We start from the raw sequence: 14,474 nt of genomic DNA on the forward strand, positions 1-14,474 counted from the left end.
AGCCACCATCAAGGGGAGGGGAGATCACACTCAGAAAACATGAGAGACAATTGAATGAGAAAGGAGAAGATCTTTATTGAAAGTAGGGGAGGAGGGGGGAAGAGGGGGAAGTCCATTGTGAGACATGAGGGAGGGAGCATGTGGGCATCTAAGTGCACTGGGTTGAGGACAGCTCCTTCTGGAAGACCTGGCCTTCATGGGTGACCTTGCAGCTGTAAGTGCTGTCAGAAAGCCATTGGTCAGCAGAGAGAGAGAGGTAACTGCTGGCTGTATACTTGTTGTCACCCTGGCGGACTGGGGGGCTGGTCGTCACCCCCTGGGTCACGGGGGAGCCATTCTTGGTCCAAGCCACGTTCATAGTGCTTGGGTAGAAGCCTCAGACACACGAGGGTGGCCTTTTTGGTGTCTAGCTCAGATTTGGATGGAGCAAAGGCAGTGACCATGGGGGATGCCTTGGGCTGACCTGGGAGGTGTGGAAAAAGAGGGAGAGTTAGGTAGAGAAGAGTAAAAGATCAGGTTCTGAGAGACCCCCCTGGTCCCCAGCCCTGAATGTCCAGTCCAGATCCTACCAGAGCCTTAGGGCTGGAAAGTGCTTGGTGGGAAGGAGCAAGGCCTGGCTAAGTTTGTCAGAGGTCTTGGGTTAGAAGGCTCTTTTGTCCTATAGCCCACCCATCATACAGATGGAAAAACTGAGTCCCCAACAATGGAAAGTCTCACAAAAGTCCCTGAATAGGAAGAAGTAGGGCTCAGATTTGGAGCCATGTCCTCTGTCCCCAGTAGTGCTCCCGTGGTCTCGGGGTTTTGTAGAGTGGACTCTGGCCTGAATTTCTGGGCACCAGGAGTTCAGTCTTTCTCCTGTCTGGCCTGCAAACTCTTCATCCACTGGTCAGTCAGGGTCGCTGATCTCTGCCCTCACCTTCCAGGCCAGACCTTCTGTTCTGTCAGAGGTCTGGTTCTGCTCAGGCTCCTGTTAAACCCTCCAGGCAGAGCCTAGCCAGTGCTGCTGGGAAGTCCAGTGCATGGCCAGGGCTGTCCTCCATGCCCTGCCCCCACTTCCCCCGAGCCGCTCTCCTGCTTTTCCTGGGGAACTCTGCCTGTCTGTCCGGAGCCATCCCTTTGCCTTGCACAACCCGGCCCTGAGTGCTGGGAGTCAGTATGTCTTTGGGGCTTCCTCTGTTGCAGAGCAGGCCCCTGGGGTCAGCCTGCCTGCTCTGAGGAAATCTGTGCTGAGCCGTCTCTGCTGGGCAGGGGAGTCTGTTGTGGGGAGTCCCTGGGCCCTGCAGAGACTCTGTTCCAGAGGTGCTCGGTCTTCATGAAGCCCAGGTCTTCCAGGGAGTTTGTCCTTGGCCAGATGCCCCCCTCTGTCCCAGTCCATGTTCTCCCTCCCTGCTGTCTTGTGGGAGCAGATCTCTTGTGTGCTCCTTCCCCAGGGTCTCAGGGATGCCCCCTCAATTTGTCCCCTGAGGGCAAGGGGCCCCCCAGGATGAGGAGGTCCTTCTGAGAAGTACAGCTCCCCAGTCCCTCCAAACCCTCTCTAGGGGAACTAACAGTTCCCTGAAGGAGCCCAGGCGTGATCATCCTCCCCCAGACTTCCTTGTGCCCAGCCCCAAGTGTCCCTTGAGTGTAGCCCAGTGCTCACATCTTAGGTGTCTGAATTTCTAAAGGTTTCTCATTGAGCCCAAAGGGTGGAGGGAGACAGAGCTAGGCTGGGAAAGAGTCGAGGCTATTTCCATAGGTCATCCAAGCCCCTGAGACAACCCCCAGAGAGGAAGGGAGCTGAGAGAAGAGGGGGCAACAAGGCAGAGGTCAGGGGCCACAGCAGACTGCGGATCTTTAGGAAGAGGTTGTAAATGGGACCCTAGATAGGATGAACAGTGAGCAGAGCAAAGCAGGGGAAATTTTCCCAGAGCCCCCAGTATCCCAGAAAGGGAGAGAGAAAAAGTGTGACTCACCAATGACGGTCAGCCGGGTCCCTCCACCGAAGAAAATACACAGTGACACAGTCCCACACAAAAACCTCCGAGTTATTTGTCTGACTCCCTCCCCTTCCCCTCTGTGCAGCTGTGCGACAGGAATACTGGCCCCTCCATCTGGCCCAGAGGCCCCTCTCCCCCTCATCACAGAGCTGGGGCAGCTGTCCCCCAGTTCCCCAGTCAGTCACCACTTGCCTCCACACTGTAGACTTGAGAGAAAACCCATTTCCTGAGTGGACACGAGTTGCCATGCCAGGCTCATTCAGGAATTCCACAAGTCAACTGTAGGGGACACATGTCAGGTTGGGATTTTTAGGGTCTTTTCTAATATAGTCCCCATAGCTTGTTACCTTAGGTTCTCAAACATTTTTATTTGATTCAAATATAAATCACTTAATTCTTGTTGCAAACTTCTGGGAATCATGTTTCCAGGGAGGTGACAGACATGGGGTGGATGATCCCGGGCTGAGGAGAATAATGTCCAGGGTTCTGGAATGCTCTCCTTTTCCCTACATTACCTTCCCCTTACACAGTGTGGGGCCATGTTGTGCCATGGGCTGCAGGAGCTGGTGGGATTGATTCCTTGATGCATTTGGTGGCTTTTTGAAGATTTTAAAGTGAAATGGGACTTGACAAAGACCTTTGCCCTTATTTCCCACCTCCATTCAGTCCCTTTTACCCCCCCACCCTGAACTAGAGCACTGGCTCCAGTATTTCCTCCATTCTTCTTGTGGCCATTAGTGCAGGGAAGACAGGTGAGGGATTGGGGCTGCTTTAGTTAGCTAACTTTTGAAGGCTGAGTCTGTTTTTTTTTCTTGTTTTTAAAACTAGGCCATTTTTCAATTGGAGAATGTTTGGGTAAATTGAGGTATATGAATGTTATGGAATATTATTGTTCTGTAAAAAATGACCAGCAAGATGAATACAGAGAAGCTTGGAGAGAATTACATGAACTGATGCTAAGTGAAATGAGCAGAACCAAGAGATCATTATATACATCAACAATGATACTGTATGAAGATGTAATCTGATGGAAGTGGATTTCTTTGACAAAGAGACCTAATTCAGTTTCAATTGATCAATGATGGACAGAAGCAGCTACACCCAAAGAAAGAACACTGGGAAATGAATGTAAACTGTTTGCATTTTTTGTTTTTCTTCCCGGGTTATTTCTACCTTCTGAATCCAATTCTCCCTGTGCAACAAGAAAACTGTTTGGATTAGCACACATACATTGTATCTAGGATATACTAGGACATATTCAACATATATAGAACTGCTTGCCATCTAGGGGAGGAGGTGGAGGGTGGGAGGGAAAAATCAGAACAGAAGTGAGTGCAAGGGATAATGTTGTAAAAAAAAATTACCATGGCATGGATTCTGTCAATAAAAAAAAGTTAATATATATAAAAAAAAACTAGGCCTTTTTGACTCAAGATTGGTCATCCCATGTGGGAATAAAGAATCACCTAGAGATTTCAGCCCCCATTCCCCTCCTGTGTGTGATCCATGGACAGTAACACACTCTCAGCATCAGCCCTTATCAAGCGAGCTGGAAGCCACTCAGTCACAGCTTAGTGCCCACCGTGCTGCTACGCATTTCCCAAATACTTGGCAGTGAGGAGCATGACTCACTTGTTAGCAAAAAAGCTCTTCCCTCAGAGGAGACCTGGCAACAGACCCGACGATATTAACGCAGGAGAGAAGGGGCATGAGAAATGCCCCAAATGGCAGGATTTCCAGAAGCAGAAGCATTAAGAAGAGCTGGCAGGAATACGCAGGAGAGTTGGAGTAGAAGCAAAGCTGGATGCTGCCGATTTGTAATCTTGAAATGTCAAGTTGAAGAGGTCTTTGGGGAGACCCTCGAATAGGAAGGAGATCAAGCAGTCAACATGTCAATAAATTGAGTCCATTCTTTTGAAGATGGATTCCTGAAAGTTAAATTCTTGGCTAGAGAATGAGAAGACAGCCCTTATGGGAAAACACTCATGTTGATGAAAACTAAAGGTAAGAAGAGAAAGTGACAGTTGAGGATGAGATGGAAAGAGATATGAAAGTAACATGTATGAGCTTGGACCTCCTTTGGGAGATGGTGGAGACCGAAGGTGTGGGTTGTTATGGTGTAGGGGATTGTGAGGGAAGTCAAATATCCTCACCCAAAATGACTACTCAGAGATCATTCAGTAGAAAGCAGAAAAGTTCTTTATTAAAACTTCCGGAGGATGAGCCGTCCCATCACGCGATAAGAAAAAGAAAGCTCGTGGTAGGAGGGCTAAAGAAGTAGCAAAGACTTACAGCTTTTATAGGTTCTGTTATGAAGGATTACATCATAATTTGGGGAGCATTGAGAAATAGGTGCCAACAGCAGATTAGAATAGAATGTTTTCAGTTTCCCTGATTCCAAGAGGAATCATCCATCAGACTTTCAAACTTCAGATTACCAAGCTGACGGCATTTAATTATCTAAATATTGATAACATTGAACAAGGATAAATGTCATCATCTCTGGTTAAGTAAATGTGTTTCTAACTGGCCAAAGCTCAAGCAAATATGAGCCTGAAAATATTATAGAGATCAGAGGAGAAACACAGAAATAATGAAAATAAAATACAGAAAAGAATTCATACATTCCTGTAAGTTCTTCACCTTTTCTCTGTATTCCACACAGGATCATGAAAAGTTGGTTATAACTGAACAACAGCCTGGAAGATGAAAGTGAAGCTCTGAGAAGGCTCCCAGATCCCTTGCATTTATCCTTTCTCTAAGCTTCTAGATTCCATCCCATTTTACAAGCCTTCAGAGGCTCGTCCTCCAAAGGAGTTTGGATTCAGAATTGCCTTCCTGCCTGATCAGGGGGTGCTCAGCTTGCTGATGTCCCAACTATGTCAAAATCATGGAGTGTTGTTGAGTAGAGGATGGGCAGAGTGGGCAGAAGCTCTCAGCTGGAAACCCTGCCATGTTCCATCCCAACCCCATGCCCTTGCACGAGTCCCACAAACCCGCATGCAGTCCCTTGTGAATTCTTGTCTCCTAATTTGAAATGGGGTTTATCCCCTTTGAGATCTTTCTCAGGGCTGTTGTGGGCAGAGCACTCTCAGGGAGATGTGCAGGGAGGGGATGTGGGAGCAGGGGCTGGAAACAGTCCTGGGCAGGGAGAGATGAAAGTCAAGATCGACCAGAAGGATGGGAGCCCGCGGGGGTTTTGGGATGTCTTTGGGAACCAATTGTCCAAGTGACCGTCAAGCTTCAACGCTGAAGGGAACTCAGGTTTTTGTGCTTGTGACTGTGGCAGGTAATGAGTGTGACCTGCGTGCTCTGAAACCCACTGTCCTCACTGTTGTGCACAGAAACAGGGTCTTCTCCTCTCCTTCCCCAAGACCTCAGGGCTAGGGATCTGGCCAGATGGATGCCTGTCCCATGGGCAGTCTGTGTGCAAGGCCAGTGGTCCCAAGAAGACAGCCGACTCACTGAAGGAAGGGGCTGAGTCTCGTGTGTGTTATGATGCCTGCCAAAGAGCAGAGGCCAGAACTGGGCTTTGAGGAGCTGCTCAGGAAGACCCGGCTCTTCCATGAAATAGGAGAGGAGTCAATGAGTGGGCTGGGGCAAGATTGAGCCCAGGGACCTCCTGGGCCCCATAACGCTGCTGGTGGTCGCTCCCTCAGCATCTTTTCCTGGTATGGGGGCCTGCTTCCCTCTCCTGGCCCTGCCTCTCACACCATCCACCCTTCTTCTGTCTCTTGGGAAGGGCTGAGGAGGGTGAGCGCCCAATATTTGGGCCAGGGCTCCTGGGCAGTGGGAAGACTCCCCAGACACGTGTCCCAAGGATGCCTGGGGATCAGGGCCAAGTCCTGTGTGGATGGCTCACTACTGATAATCTTTGCATTGTAGTGATTCCAGAGACTTAGTTCCGGCTGGTCTCCCACCTTTGGGTGACCATTTGGGTCCTACTGGGGCTTTCTTTGCCCTTCCCTAGTGGGCCCTTTCCTCGGTGCTGCTCCCTGGGCAGCTTCCGTCATTCCCGGAGGCCTCCTTTGGGTGATTGTCATGACAGCTCTGACTGTCCTACTATGGAATCTGGGGGCTGTCCTTGGATGCCTGGTTCTGGCTGCTGGGAGATCCCAAGGAGAGGGGGTGTCGGATGTCCCAGGGTGAGCCAGCATGCACGGGGAGGAGAGCCTGTCCATTCTTTGCCTAGAGATCCTTGGACAGACATGTCAGGGGCCCCCATGTTGCGAGTCACCATCAAGGGGAGGGGAGATCAGACCCAGAAAACATGAGAGATATTGAATGAGAAAGGAGAAGATCTTTATTGAAAGTAGGGGAGCAGGGGGGAAGAGGTGGGGAAGTCCATTGTGGGACATGAGGGAGAGAGCATGTGGGCATCTAAGTGCACTGGGTTGAGGACAGCTGCTTCTGGAAGACCTGGCCTTCATGGGTGACCTTGCAGCTGTAAGTGCTGTCAGAAAGCCATTGGTCAGCAGAGAGTGAGAGGTAACTGCTGGCTGTATACTTGTCACCCTGGCGGACTGCAGGGCTGGTCATCACCCCTTCGTTCACAGGGGAGCCATTCTTGGTCCAAGCCACGTCCAGAGTGCTTGGGTAGAAGCCATTTACCAGGCACACAAGTGTGGCCTTTTGTGTGTCTAGCTCAGGTTTGGATGGAGCAAAGGCAGTGACCGTGGGGGATGCCTTGGGACGACCTGAGAGGTGTGGAAAAAGAGGGAAAGTTAGGTAGAGAAGAGTAAAAGGTCAGGTTCTGAGAGACCCCCTGGTCCCCAGCCCTGAATGTCCAATCCAGATCCCACCAGAACCTTAAGACTGGAAAGTGTTTGGCGGGAAGGAGCAAGGCCTGGCTCAGTGTGTCAGAGGTCTTTGGTTAGAAGGCTCTTTTCTCCTATAGTCCACCCATCATACAGATGAATAAACTGAGTCTCCAACCATGGGAAGTCCCACAAAAGTCCCCGAATAGGAAGAAGTAGGGCTCAGATTTGGAGCCATGTCCTCTGACCCCCAGTAGTGCTCCCGTGGTCTCGGGGTTTTGTAGAGTGGATTCTGGCCTTAATTTCTGAGCACCAGGAGCTCAGTCTTTCTCCTGTCTGGCCTGTAAACTCTTCACCCGCTGGTCAGTCAGGGTCGCTGATCTCTGCCCTCACCTTCCAGGCCAGACCTGCTGTTCTGTCAGAGATCTGGTTCTGCTTGGGCTCCTCTTAAACCCTCCAGGCAGAGCCTAGTCAGTGCTGCTGGGAAGTCCAGTGCATGGCCAGGGCTGTCCTCCCTGCCCGGCTCCCACTTCCCCCGAGCCGCTCTCCTGCCTGTCCTGGGGGGCTGTGCCTGTCTGTCCGGAGCCATCCCTTTGTCTTGAGCAATCCGGCCCTGAGTGCTGGGAGTCATTGTGTCTTTGGGGCTTTCTCTGTTGTGGAGCGGGCCCCAGGGGTCAGCCTGCCTGCTCTGAGGAAATCTGTGCTGAGCCGTCTCTGCTGGGCAGGGGAGTCTGTTGTGGGGAGTCCCTGGGCCCTGCAGAGACTCTGTTCCAGAGGTGCTCGGTCTTCATGAAGCCCAGGTCTTCCAGGGAGTCTGTCCTTGGCCAGATGCCCCCCTCTGTCCCAGTCCATGTTCTCCCTCCCTGCTGTCTTGTGGGAGCAGATCTCTTGTGTGCTCCTCCCCCAGGGTCTCAGGGATGCCCCCTCAATTTGTCCCCTGAGGGCAAGGGGCCCCCCAGGATGAGGAGGTCCTTCTGAGAAGTACAGCTCCCCAGTCCCTCCAAACCCTCTCTAGGGGAACTAACAGTTCCCTGAAGGAGCCCAGGTCTGATCATCCTCCCCCAGACTTCCTTGTGCCCAGCCCCAAGTGTCCCTTGAGTGTAGCCCAGTGCTCACATCTTAGGTGTCTGAATTTCTAAAGGTTTCTCATTGAGCCCAAAGGGTGGAGGGAGACAGAGCTAGGCTGGGAAAGAGTCGAGGCTATTTCCATAGGTCATCCAAGCCCCTGAGACAACCCCCAGAGAGGAAGGGAGCTGAGAGAAGAGGGGGCAACAAGGCAGAGGTCAGGGGCCACAGCAGACTGCGGATCTTTAGGAAGAGGTTGCAAATGGGACCCTAGATAGGATGAACAGTGAGCAGAGCAAAGCAGGGGAAATTTTCCCAGAGCCCCCAGTATCCCAGAAAAGGAGAACGAAAAAGTGTGACTCACCAATGACGGTCAGCCGGGTTCCTCCACCGAAAACAATAATACACAGTGACACAGCCCTGAACAAAAACCTCCCAGTGATTTGTCTCACCCCCTCCCCTTCCCCTCTGTGCAGCTGTGCGACAGGAACACTGGCCCCTCCATCTGGCCCAGAGGCCCCTCTCCCCCTCATCACAGAGCTGGGGCAGCTGTCCCCCAGTTCCCCAGTCAGTCAACACTTGCCCTCACACTGTAGACTTGAGAGAAAACCCCTTTCCTGAGTGGACAGGAGTTGCCATGCCAGGCTCATTCAGGAATTCCACAAGTGAACTGAAGGGGACATATGTCAGGTTGGGATTTTTAGGGTCTTTTCCAATATAGTCCCCACAGCTTGTTAACTTAGGATCTGAAACATTTTTATTTGATTCAAATATTATCAATCACCTAATTCTTGGTGCAAACTTCTGGGAATCATGTTTCCAGGGAGGTGACAGACATGGTCTGGATGATCCCAGGCTGAGGAGAATAATGTCCAGGGTTCTGGAATGCTCTCCTTTTCCCTACATTCCCTTCCCCTTACACAGTGTGGGGCCATATTGTGCCATGGGCTGCAGGAGCTGGTGGGATTGATTTCTTGATGCAGGTGCTGACTTTTTGACGATTTTAAAGTGAAATGAGGCTTGACAAAGACCTTTGCCCTCTTTTCCCACCTCCATTTAGTCCCCTTTTACCCCTCACCCTGAGCTAGAGCCCTGGCTCCAGTATTTCCTCCATTCTTCTTGTGGCCATTAGTGCAGGGAAGACAGTTTAGGGATTCGGGCTGCTTAAGTTAGCTCTCTTTTGCAGGCTGAGTCTGTTTTTTTCTTGTTTTTAAAACTGGGCTTTTTGGCTCAAGGATGGTTACCCGATGTGGGAATAAAGAATCATCTAGAGATTTCAGCCCCCATTTCCCTCCTGTGTGTGAGCCATGGACAGTAACACACTCTCAGCATCAGCCCTTCTCAAGCAAGCTGGAAGCCACTCAGTCACAGCTTAGTGCCCACCGTGCTGCTAAGCATTTCCCAAATACTTGGCAGTGAGGCACATGGCTCAATTGTTAGCAAAGAAAACTCTTCCCTCAGAGGAGACCTGGCAACAGACCTGACGATATTAATGCAGAAGAGAACGGGCAAGAGAAATGCCCCAAATGGCAGGATTTCCAGAAGCAGAAGCATTAAGAAGAACTGGCAGGAATATGCAGGAGAGTTGGAGTAGAAGCTAAGCTGGATGCTGCCGATTTGCAGTCTTGAAATGTCAAGTTGAAGAGGTCTTTGGGGAGACCCTCGAATAGGAAGGAGAGGAAGCAGTCAACATGTCAATAAATTGAGTCCATTCTTTTGAAGATGGATTCCTGAAAGTTAAATTCTTGGCTAGAGAATGAGAAGACAGCCCTTATGGGAAAACACTCATGTTGATGGAAATTAAAGGTAAAAGGAGAAAGTGACAGCTGAGGATGCCTAGAGATGGAAAGAGATATGAAAGTAACATGTCTGAGCTTGGACCTCCTTTGGGAGATGGTGGAGACCGAAGGTGTGGGTTGTTATGGTGTAGGGGATTGTGAGGGAAGTCAAATACCCTCACCCAAAATGACTACTCAGAGATCATTCAGTAGAAAGCAGAAAAGTTGTTTATTAAAACTTCCAGAGGATGAGCCGTCCCATCAGGCGATAAGAAAGAGAAAGCTCGTGATAGGAGTAAAGATTTACAGCTTTTATAGGTTCTATTATGAAGGATTACATCATAATTTGGGGAGTAATGAGAAATAGGTGCCAAAAGTAGATTAGAACTGAACGTTTTCACTTTCCCTGATTCCTATAGGAATGATCCATCAGACCTTCAAACTAGATTACAGAGCTGATGGCATTTAATAATCTAAATGATGATAACATTGAACAAGGATAAATGTCATCATCTCTGGTTAAGTAAATGTGTTTGTAGCTGGCCAAAGCTCAAGCAAATATGAGCCTGCACATATTATAGAGATCAGAGGAGAAACACAGAAATAATGAAAATAAAATACAGAAAAGAATTCATACATTCCTGTAAGTTCTTCACCTTTCCTCTGTATTCCACACAGGATCATGAAAAGTTGGTTATAACTGAACAACAGCCTGGAAGATGAAAGTGAAGCTCCGAGAAGGCTCCCAGATCCCTGACATTTATCCCTTCTCTAAGCTTCTAGATTCCATCCCATTTCACAAGCCTTCAGAGGCTCGTCCTCCAAAGGAGTTTGGATTCAGAATTGCCTTCCTGCCTGATCAGGGGGCTCTCGGCTTGCTGATGTCCCAACAAGGTCAAAATCATGGAGTGTTGTTGAGTAAAGGATGGGCAGAGTGAGCAGAAGGTCTGAGCCGGAAACCCTGCCATGTTCCATCCCAACCCCATGCCCTTGCACGAGTCCCCCAAACCGGCATGCAGTCCCTTGTGAATGCTTGTCTCCTAATTTGAAATGAGGTTTGTCCACTTTGAGATCTTTCTCAGGGCTGTTGTGGGCAGAGCACTCTCAGGGAGATGCGCAGGGAGGGGATGTGGGAGCAGGGGCTGGAGACAGTCCTGGGCAGGGAGAGATGAAAGTCAAGATCGACCAGAAGGATGGGAGCCTGTGAGGTTTTGGGATGTCTTTTGGGATGTCTTTGACCACCAAGCTTCAACACTCAAGGGACTCAGTCAGTTTTTTGTGCCTGTGACTGTGGCAGGTAATGAGTGTGACCTGCGTGCTCTGAAACCCACTGTCCTCCCTGTTGTGCACAGAAACAGGGTCTTCTCCTCTCCTTCCCCAAGACCTCAGGGCTAGGGGTCTGGCCACATGGATGCCTGTCCCATGGGCAGTCTGTGTGCGAGGCCAGTGGTCCCAAGAAGACAGCCGACTCTCTGAAGGAAGGGGCTGAGTCTCGTGTGTGTTATGATGCCTGCCAAAGAGCAGAGGCCAGAACTGGGCTTTGAGGAGCTGCTCAGGAAGACCCGGCTCTTCCATGAAATAGGAGAGGAGTCAATGAGTGGGCTGGGGCGAGATTGAGCCCAGGGACCTGCTGGGCCCCAATAACACTGCTGGTGGTCGCTCCCTCAGCATCTTTTCCTGGTATGGGGCCTGCTTCCCTCTCCTGGCCCTGCCTCCCACACCATCCACCCTTCTTCTGTCTCTTGGGAAGGGCTGAGGAGGGTGAGCGCCCAATATTTGGGCCAGGGCTCCTGGGCAGTGGGAAGACTCCCCAGACACGTGTCCCAAGGATGCCTGGGGATCAGGGCCAAGTCCTGTGTGGATGGCTCACTACTGATAATCTTTGCATTGTAGTGATTCCAGAGACTTAGTTCCGGCTGGTCTCCCACCTTTGGGTGACCATTTGGGTCCTACTGGGGCTTTCTTTGCCCTTCCCTAGTGGGCCCTTTCCTCAGTGCTGCTCCCTGGGCAGCTTCCGTCATTCCCGGAGGCCTCCTTTGGGTGATTGTCATGACAGCTCTGACTGTCCTACTATGGAATCTGGGGGCTGTCCTTGGATGCCTGGTTCTGGCTGCTGGGAGATCCCAAGGAGAGGGGGTGTCGGATGTCCCAGGGTGAGCCAGCATGCACGGGGAGGAGAGCCTGTCCATTCTTTGCCTAGAGATCCTTGGACAGACATGTCAGGGGCCCCCATGTTGCGAGTCACCATCAAGGGGAGGGGAGATCAGACCCAGAAAACATGAGAGATATTGAATGAGAAAGGAGAAGATCTTTATTGAAAGTAGGGGAGCAGGGGGGAAGAGGTGGGGAAGTCCATTGTGGGACATGAGGGAGGGAGCATGTGGGCATCTAAGTGCACTGGGTTGAGGACAGCTGCTTCTGGAAGACCTGGCCTTCATGGGTGACCTTGCAGCTGTAAGTGCTGTCAGAAAGCCATTGGTCAGCAGAGAGTGAGAGGTAACTGCTGGCTGTATACTTGTCACCCTGGTGGACTGGGGGGCTGGTCGTCACCCCCTGGGTCACGGGGGAGCCATTCTTGGTCCAAGCCACGTCCAGAGTGCTTGGGTAGAAGCCATTTACCAGGCACACAAGTGTGGCCTTTTGTGTGTCTAGCTCAGGTTTGGATGGAGCAAAGGCAGTGACCGTGGGGGATGCCTTGGGACGACCTGGGAGGTGTGGAAAAAGAGGGAGAGTTAGGTAGAGAAGAGTAAAAGGTCAGGTTCTGAGAGACCCCCTGGTCCCCAGCCCTGAATGTCCAATCCAGATCCCACCAGAACCTTAAGACTGGAAAGTGTTTGGCGGGAAGGACCAAGGCCTGGCTCAGTGTCAGAGGTCTTTGGTTAGGAGGCTCTTTTCTCCTATAGTCCACCCATCATACAGATGAACAAACTGAGTCTCCAACCATGGGAAGTCCCACAAAAGTCCCCGAATAGGAAGAAGTAGGGCTCAGATTTGGAGCCATGTCCTCTGAGCCCCAGTAGTGCTCCCATGGTCTTGGGGTTTTGTAGAGTGGATTCTGGCCTTAATTTCTGGGCACCAGGAACTCAGTCTTTCTCCTGTCTAGCCTGTAAACTCTTCACCTGTTGGTCAGTCAGGGTTGCTGATCTCTGCCCTCACCTTCCAGGCCAGACCTGCTGTTCTGTCAGAGGTCTGGTTCTGCTCAGGCTCCTCTTAAACCCTTCAGGCAGAGCCTAGCCAATGCTGCTGGGAAGTCCAGTGCATGGCCACGGCTGTCCTCTCTGCCCTGCCCCCACTTCCCCTGAGCCACTCTCCTGCCTGTCCTGGGCGGGCTGTGACTTTCTCTCCGGAGCCATCCCTTTGCCTTGAGCAATCCGGCCCTGAGGGCTGGGAGTCAGTGTGTCTTTGGGGCTTCCTCTTTGTGGAGCAGGCCCTGGGGGGTCAGCCTGCCTGGTCTGAGGAAGTCTGTGCTGAGCTGTCTCTGCTGGGCAGGGGGTCAGGTGTGGGGAGACCTGGATAGACTCTGTTTCAGAGGTGTTCAGTCTTCATGAAGGTCTTCCAGGGAGTCTGTCTTTGGCCAAAATGCCCCACTCTGTCCCAGTCCATGATCTCCCTCCCTGCTGTTTTGTGGGAGCAGATCTCTTGTGTGCTCCTCCCCCGGGGTCTCCCTCTATTTGTCCTCTGAGGGCCCTGGGCCCCCCAGGATAAGGGGGTCCTTCTGAGAAGTACAGCTCCCCGGTCCTTCCAAACCCTCTCTTGGATAACTAACAGTTCCCTGAGGGAGCCCAGGTCTGACCATCCTCTCCCAGACTTCCCTGTGCCCGGCTCCACGTGTACTTTGAGTGCAGCCCAGAGCTCAGATCTTAGGTGCCTGGATTTCTAAAGGTTTCTCATTGAGCCCAAAGGATGCAAGGAGACAGAGCTAGGCTGGGAGAGTCAAGGATATTTCCATAGATCATCCAAGTCCCTGAGACAACCCCCAGAGTGGAAGGGAGCTCAGAGAAGAGGAGGCAACAAGGCAGAGGTCAGGGGCCACAGCAGACTCAGGATCTTTGGGAGGAGCTGGCAAATGGGACCCTAGATAGTACGCACAGTGAGCAGAGCAAAGCAGTGGAAATTTTCCCAGAGCCCCCAGTATCCCAGAAAGGGAGAGAGAAAAAGAGTGACTCACCAGTGACGGTTAGCCTGGTCCCTCTGCCAAACACCCAACACAGTGACACAGCCCCGCACAAAAACCTCCCAGTGATTTGTCTCACCCCCTCCCCTTCCCCTCTGTGCAGCTGTGAGGCAGGAACACTGGCCCCTCCAGCTGATCCAGAGGCCTCTCTCCCCCTCATCACAGAGCTGGGCCAGGTGTCCCCCAAGTCCCCACTCAGTCAACACTTGCCTCCACACCGTAGACTTGAGCAAAAACCCATTTCCTGAGTGGACAGGAGTTGCCATGACAGGGCCTTATTCAGGAATTCCAAACGTGAACTGTAGGGAACACACGTCAGGTTGGGATTTTTAGGGTCTTTTCCAATATAGTCCCCACAGATTGTCACCTTAGGATCTCATAGCACTTAACATAAATCACCTAATTCTTGGTGCAAACTTCTGGGAATCGTGTTTCCAGGGAGGTGACAGACATGGGGTGGATGATCCCGGGCTGAGGAGAATAATGTCCAGGGTTCTGGAATGCTCTCCTTTTCCCTACATTCCCTTCCCCTTACACAGTGTGGGGCCATGTTGTGCCATGAGCTGTAGGGGCTGGTGGGGTTGATTCCTTGATTCAGGTCCTGGCTTTTTGAGGGTTTTAGGGGGAAATGGGACTTGAAAGGGGCCTTTCTCTTCATTTCCCACCTCCATTCAGTTCCCTTTCACCCCCACCCCAAGTTAGAGACTCTGGTCATTAGTGTAGG

The 14,474-nt window shown here is 51.4% G+C and overlaps 2 protein-coding genes and 1 gene segment (V, D, J or C); all 3 read right to left on the minus strand.

The window, feature by feature from the left end:
* Positions 1-50: 50 nt before the first annotated feature.
* LOC100935594 lies at positions 51-6,201 on the minus strand. Its single transcript, XM_031949156.1, has 3 exons — positions 6,032-6,201; positions 1,953-2,134; positions 51-463 (listed from the first exon to the last, which is right to left on the minus strand). Exons 1-3 carry the CDS (start codon positions 6,199-6,201, stop codon positions 282-284), a joined length of 534 nt encoding a protein of 177 aa, XP_031805016.1. The 3' UTR covers positions 51-281.
* Positions 6,202-6,256: 55 nt separating this feature from the next.
* On the minus strand, positions 6,257-11,809 carry LOC100914964 (immunoglobulin lambda-like polypeptide 5). The gene is made up of 3 exons (XM_031949163.1): positions 11,640-11,809; positions 8,163-8,347; positions 6,257-6,673 (listed from the first exon to the last, which is right to left on the minus strand). The coding sequence occupies exons 1-3, from the start codon at positions 11,807-11,809 to the stop codon at positions 6,357-6,359; spliced, it is 672 nt and encodes a 223-aa protein (XP_031805023.1). The 3' UTR covers positions 6,257-6,356.
* A 55-nt stretch (positions 11,810-11,864) lies between these two features.
* Positions 11,865-13,940, minus strand: LOC111719298. The segment is given in 2 exon segments: positions 11,865-12,281; positions 13,745-13,940. Coding segments are annotated over 2 exon segments (483 nt in total).
* Between the last annotated feature and the right edge of the window lie 534 nt (positions 13,941-14,474).

The sequence above is a fragment of the Sarcophilus harrisii genome, chromosome 1, assembly GCF_902635505.1.
Source record: "Sarcophilus harrisii chromosome 1, mSarHar1.11, whole genome shotgun sequence".
NCBI lineage: Eukaryota > Metazoa > Chordata > Mammalia > Dasyuromorphia > Dasyuridae > Sarcophilus > Sarcophilus harrisii.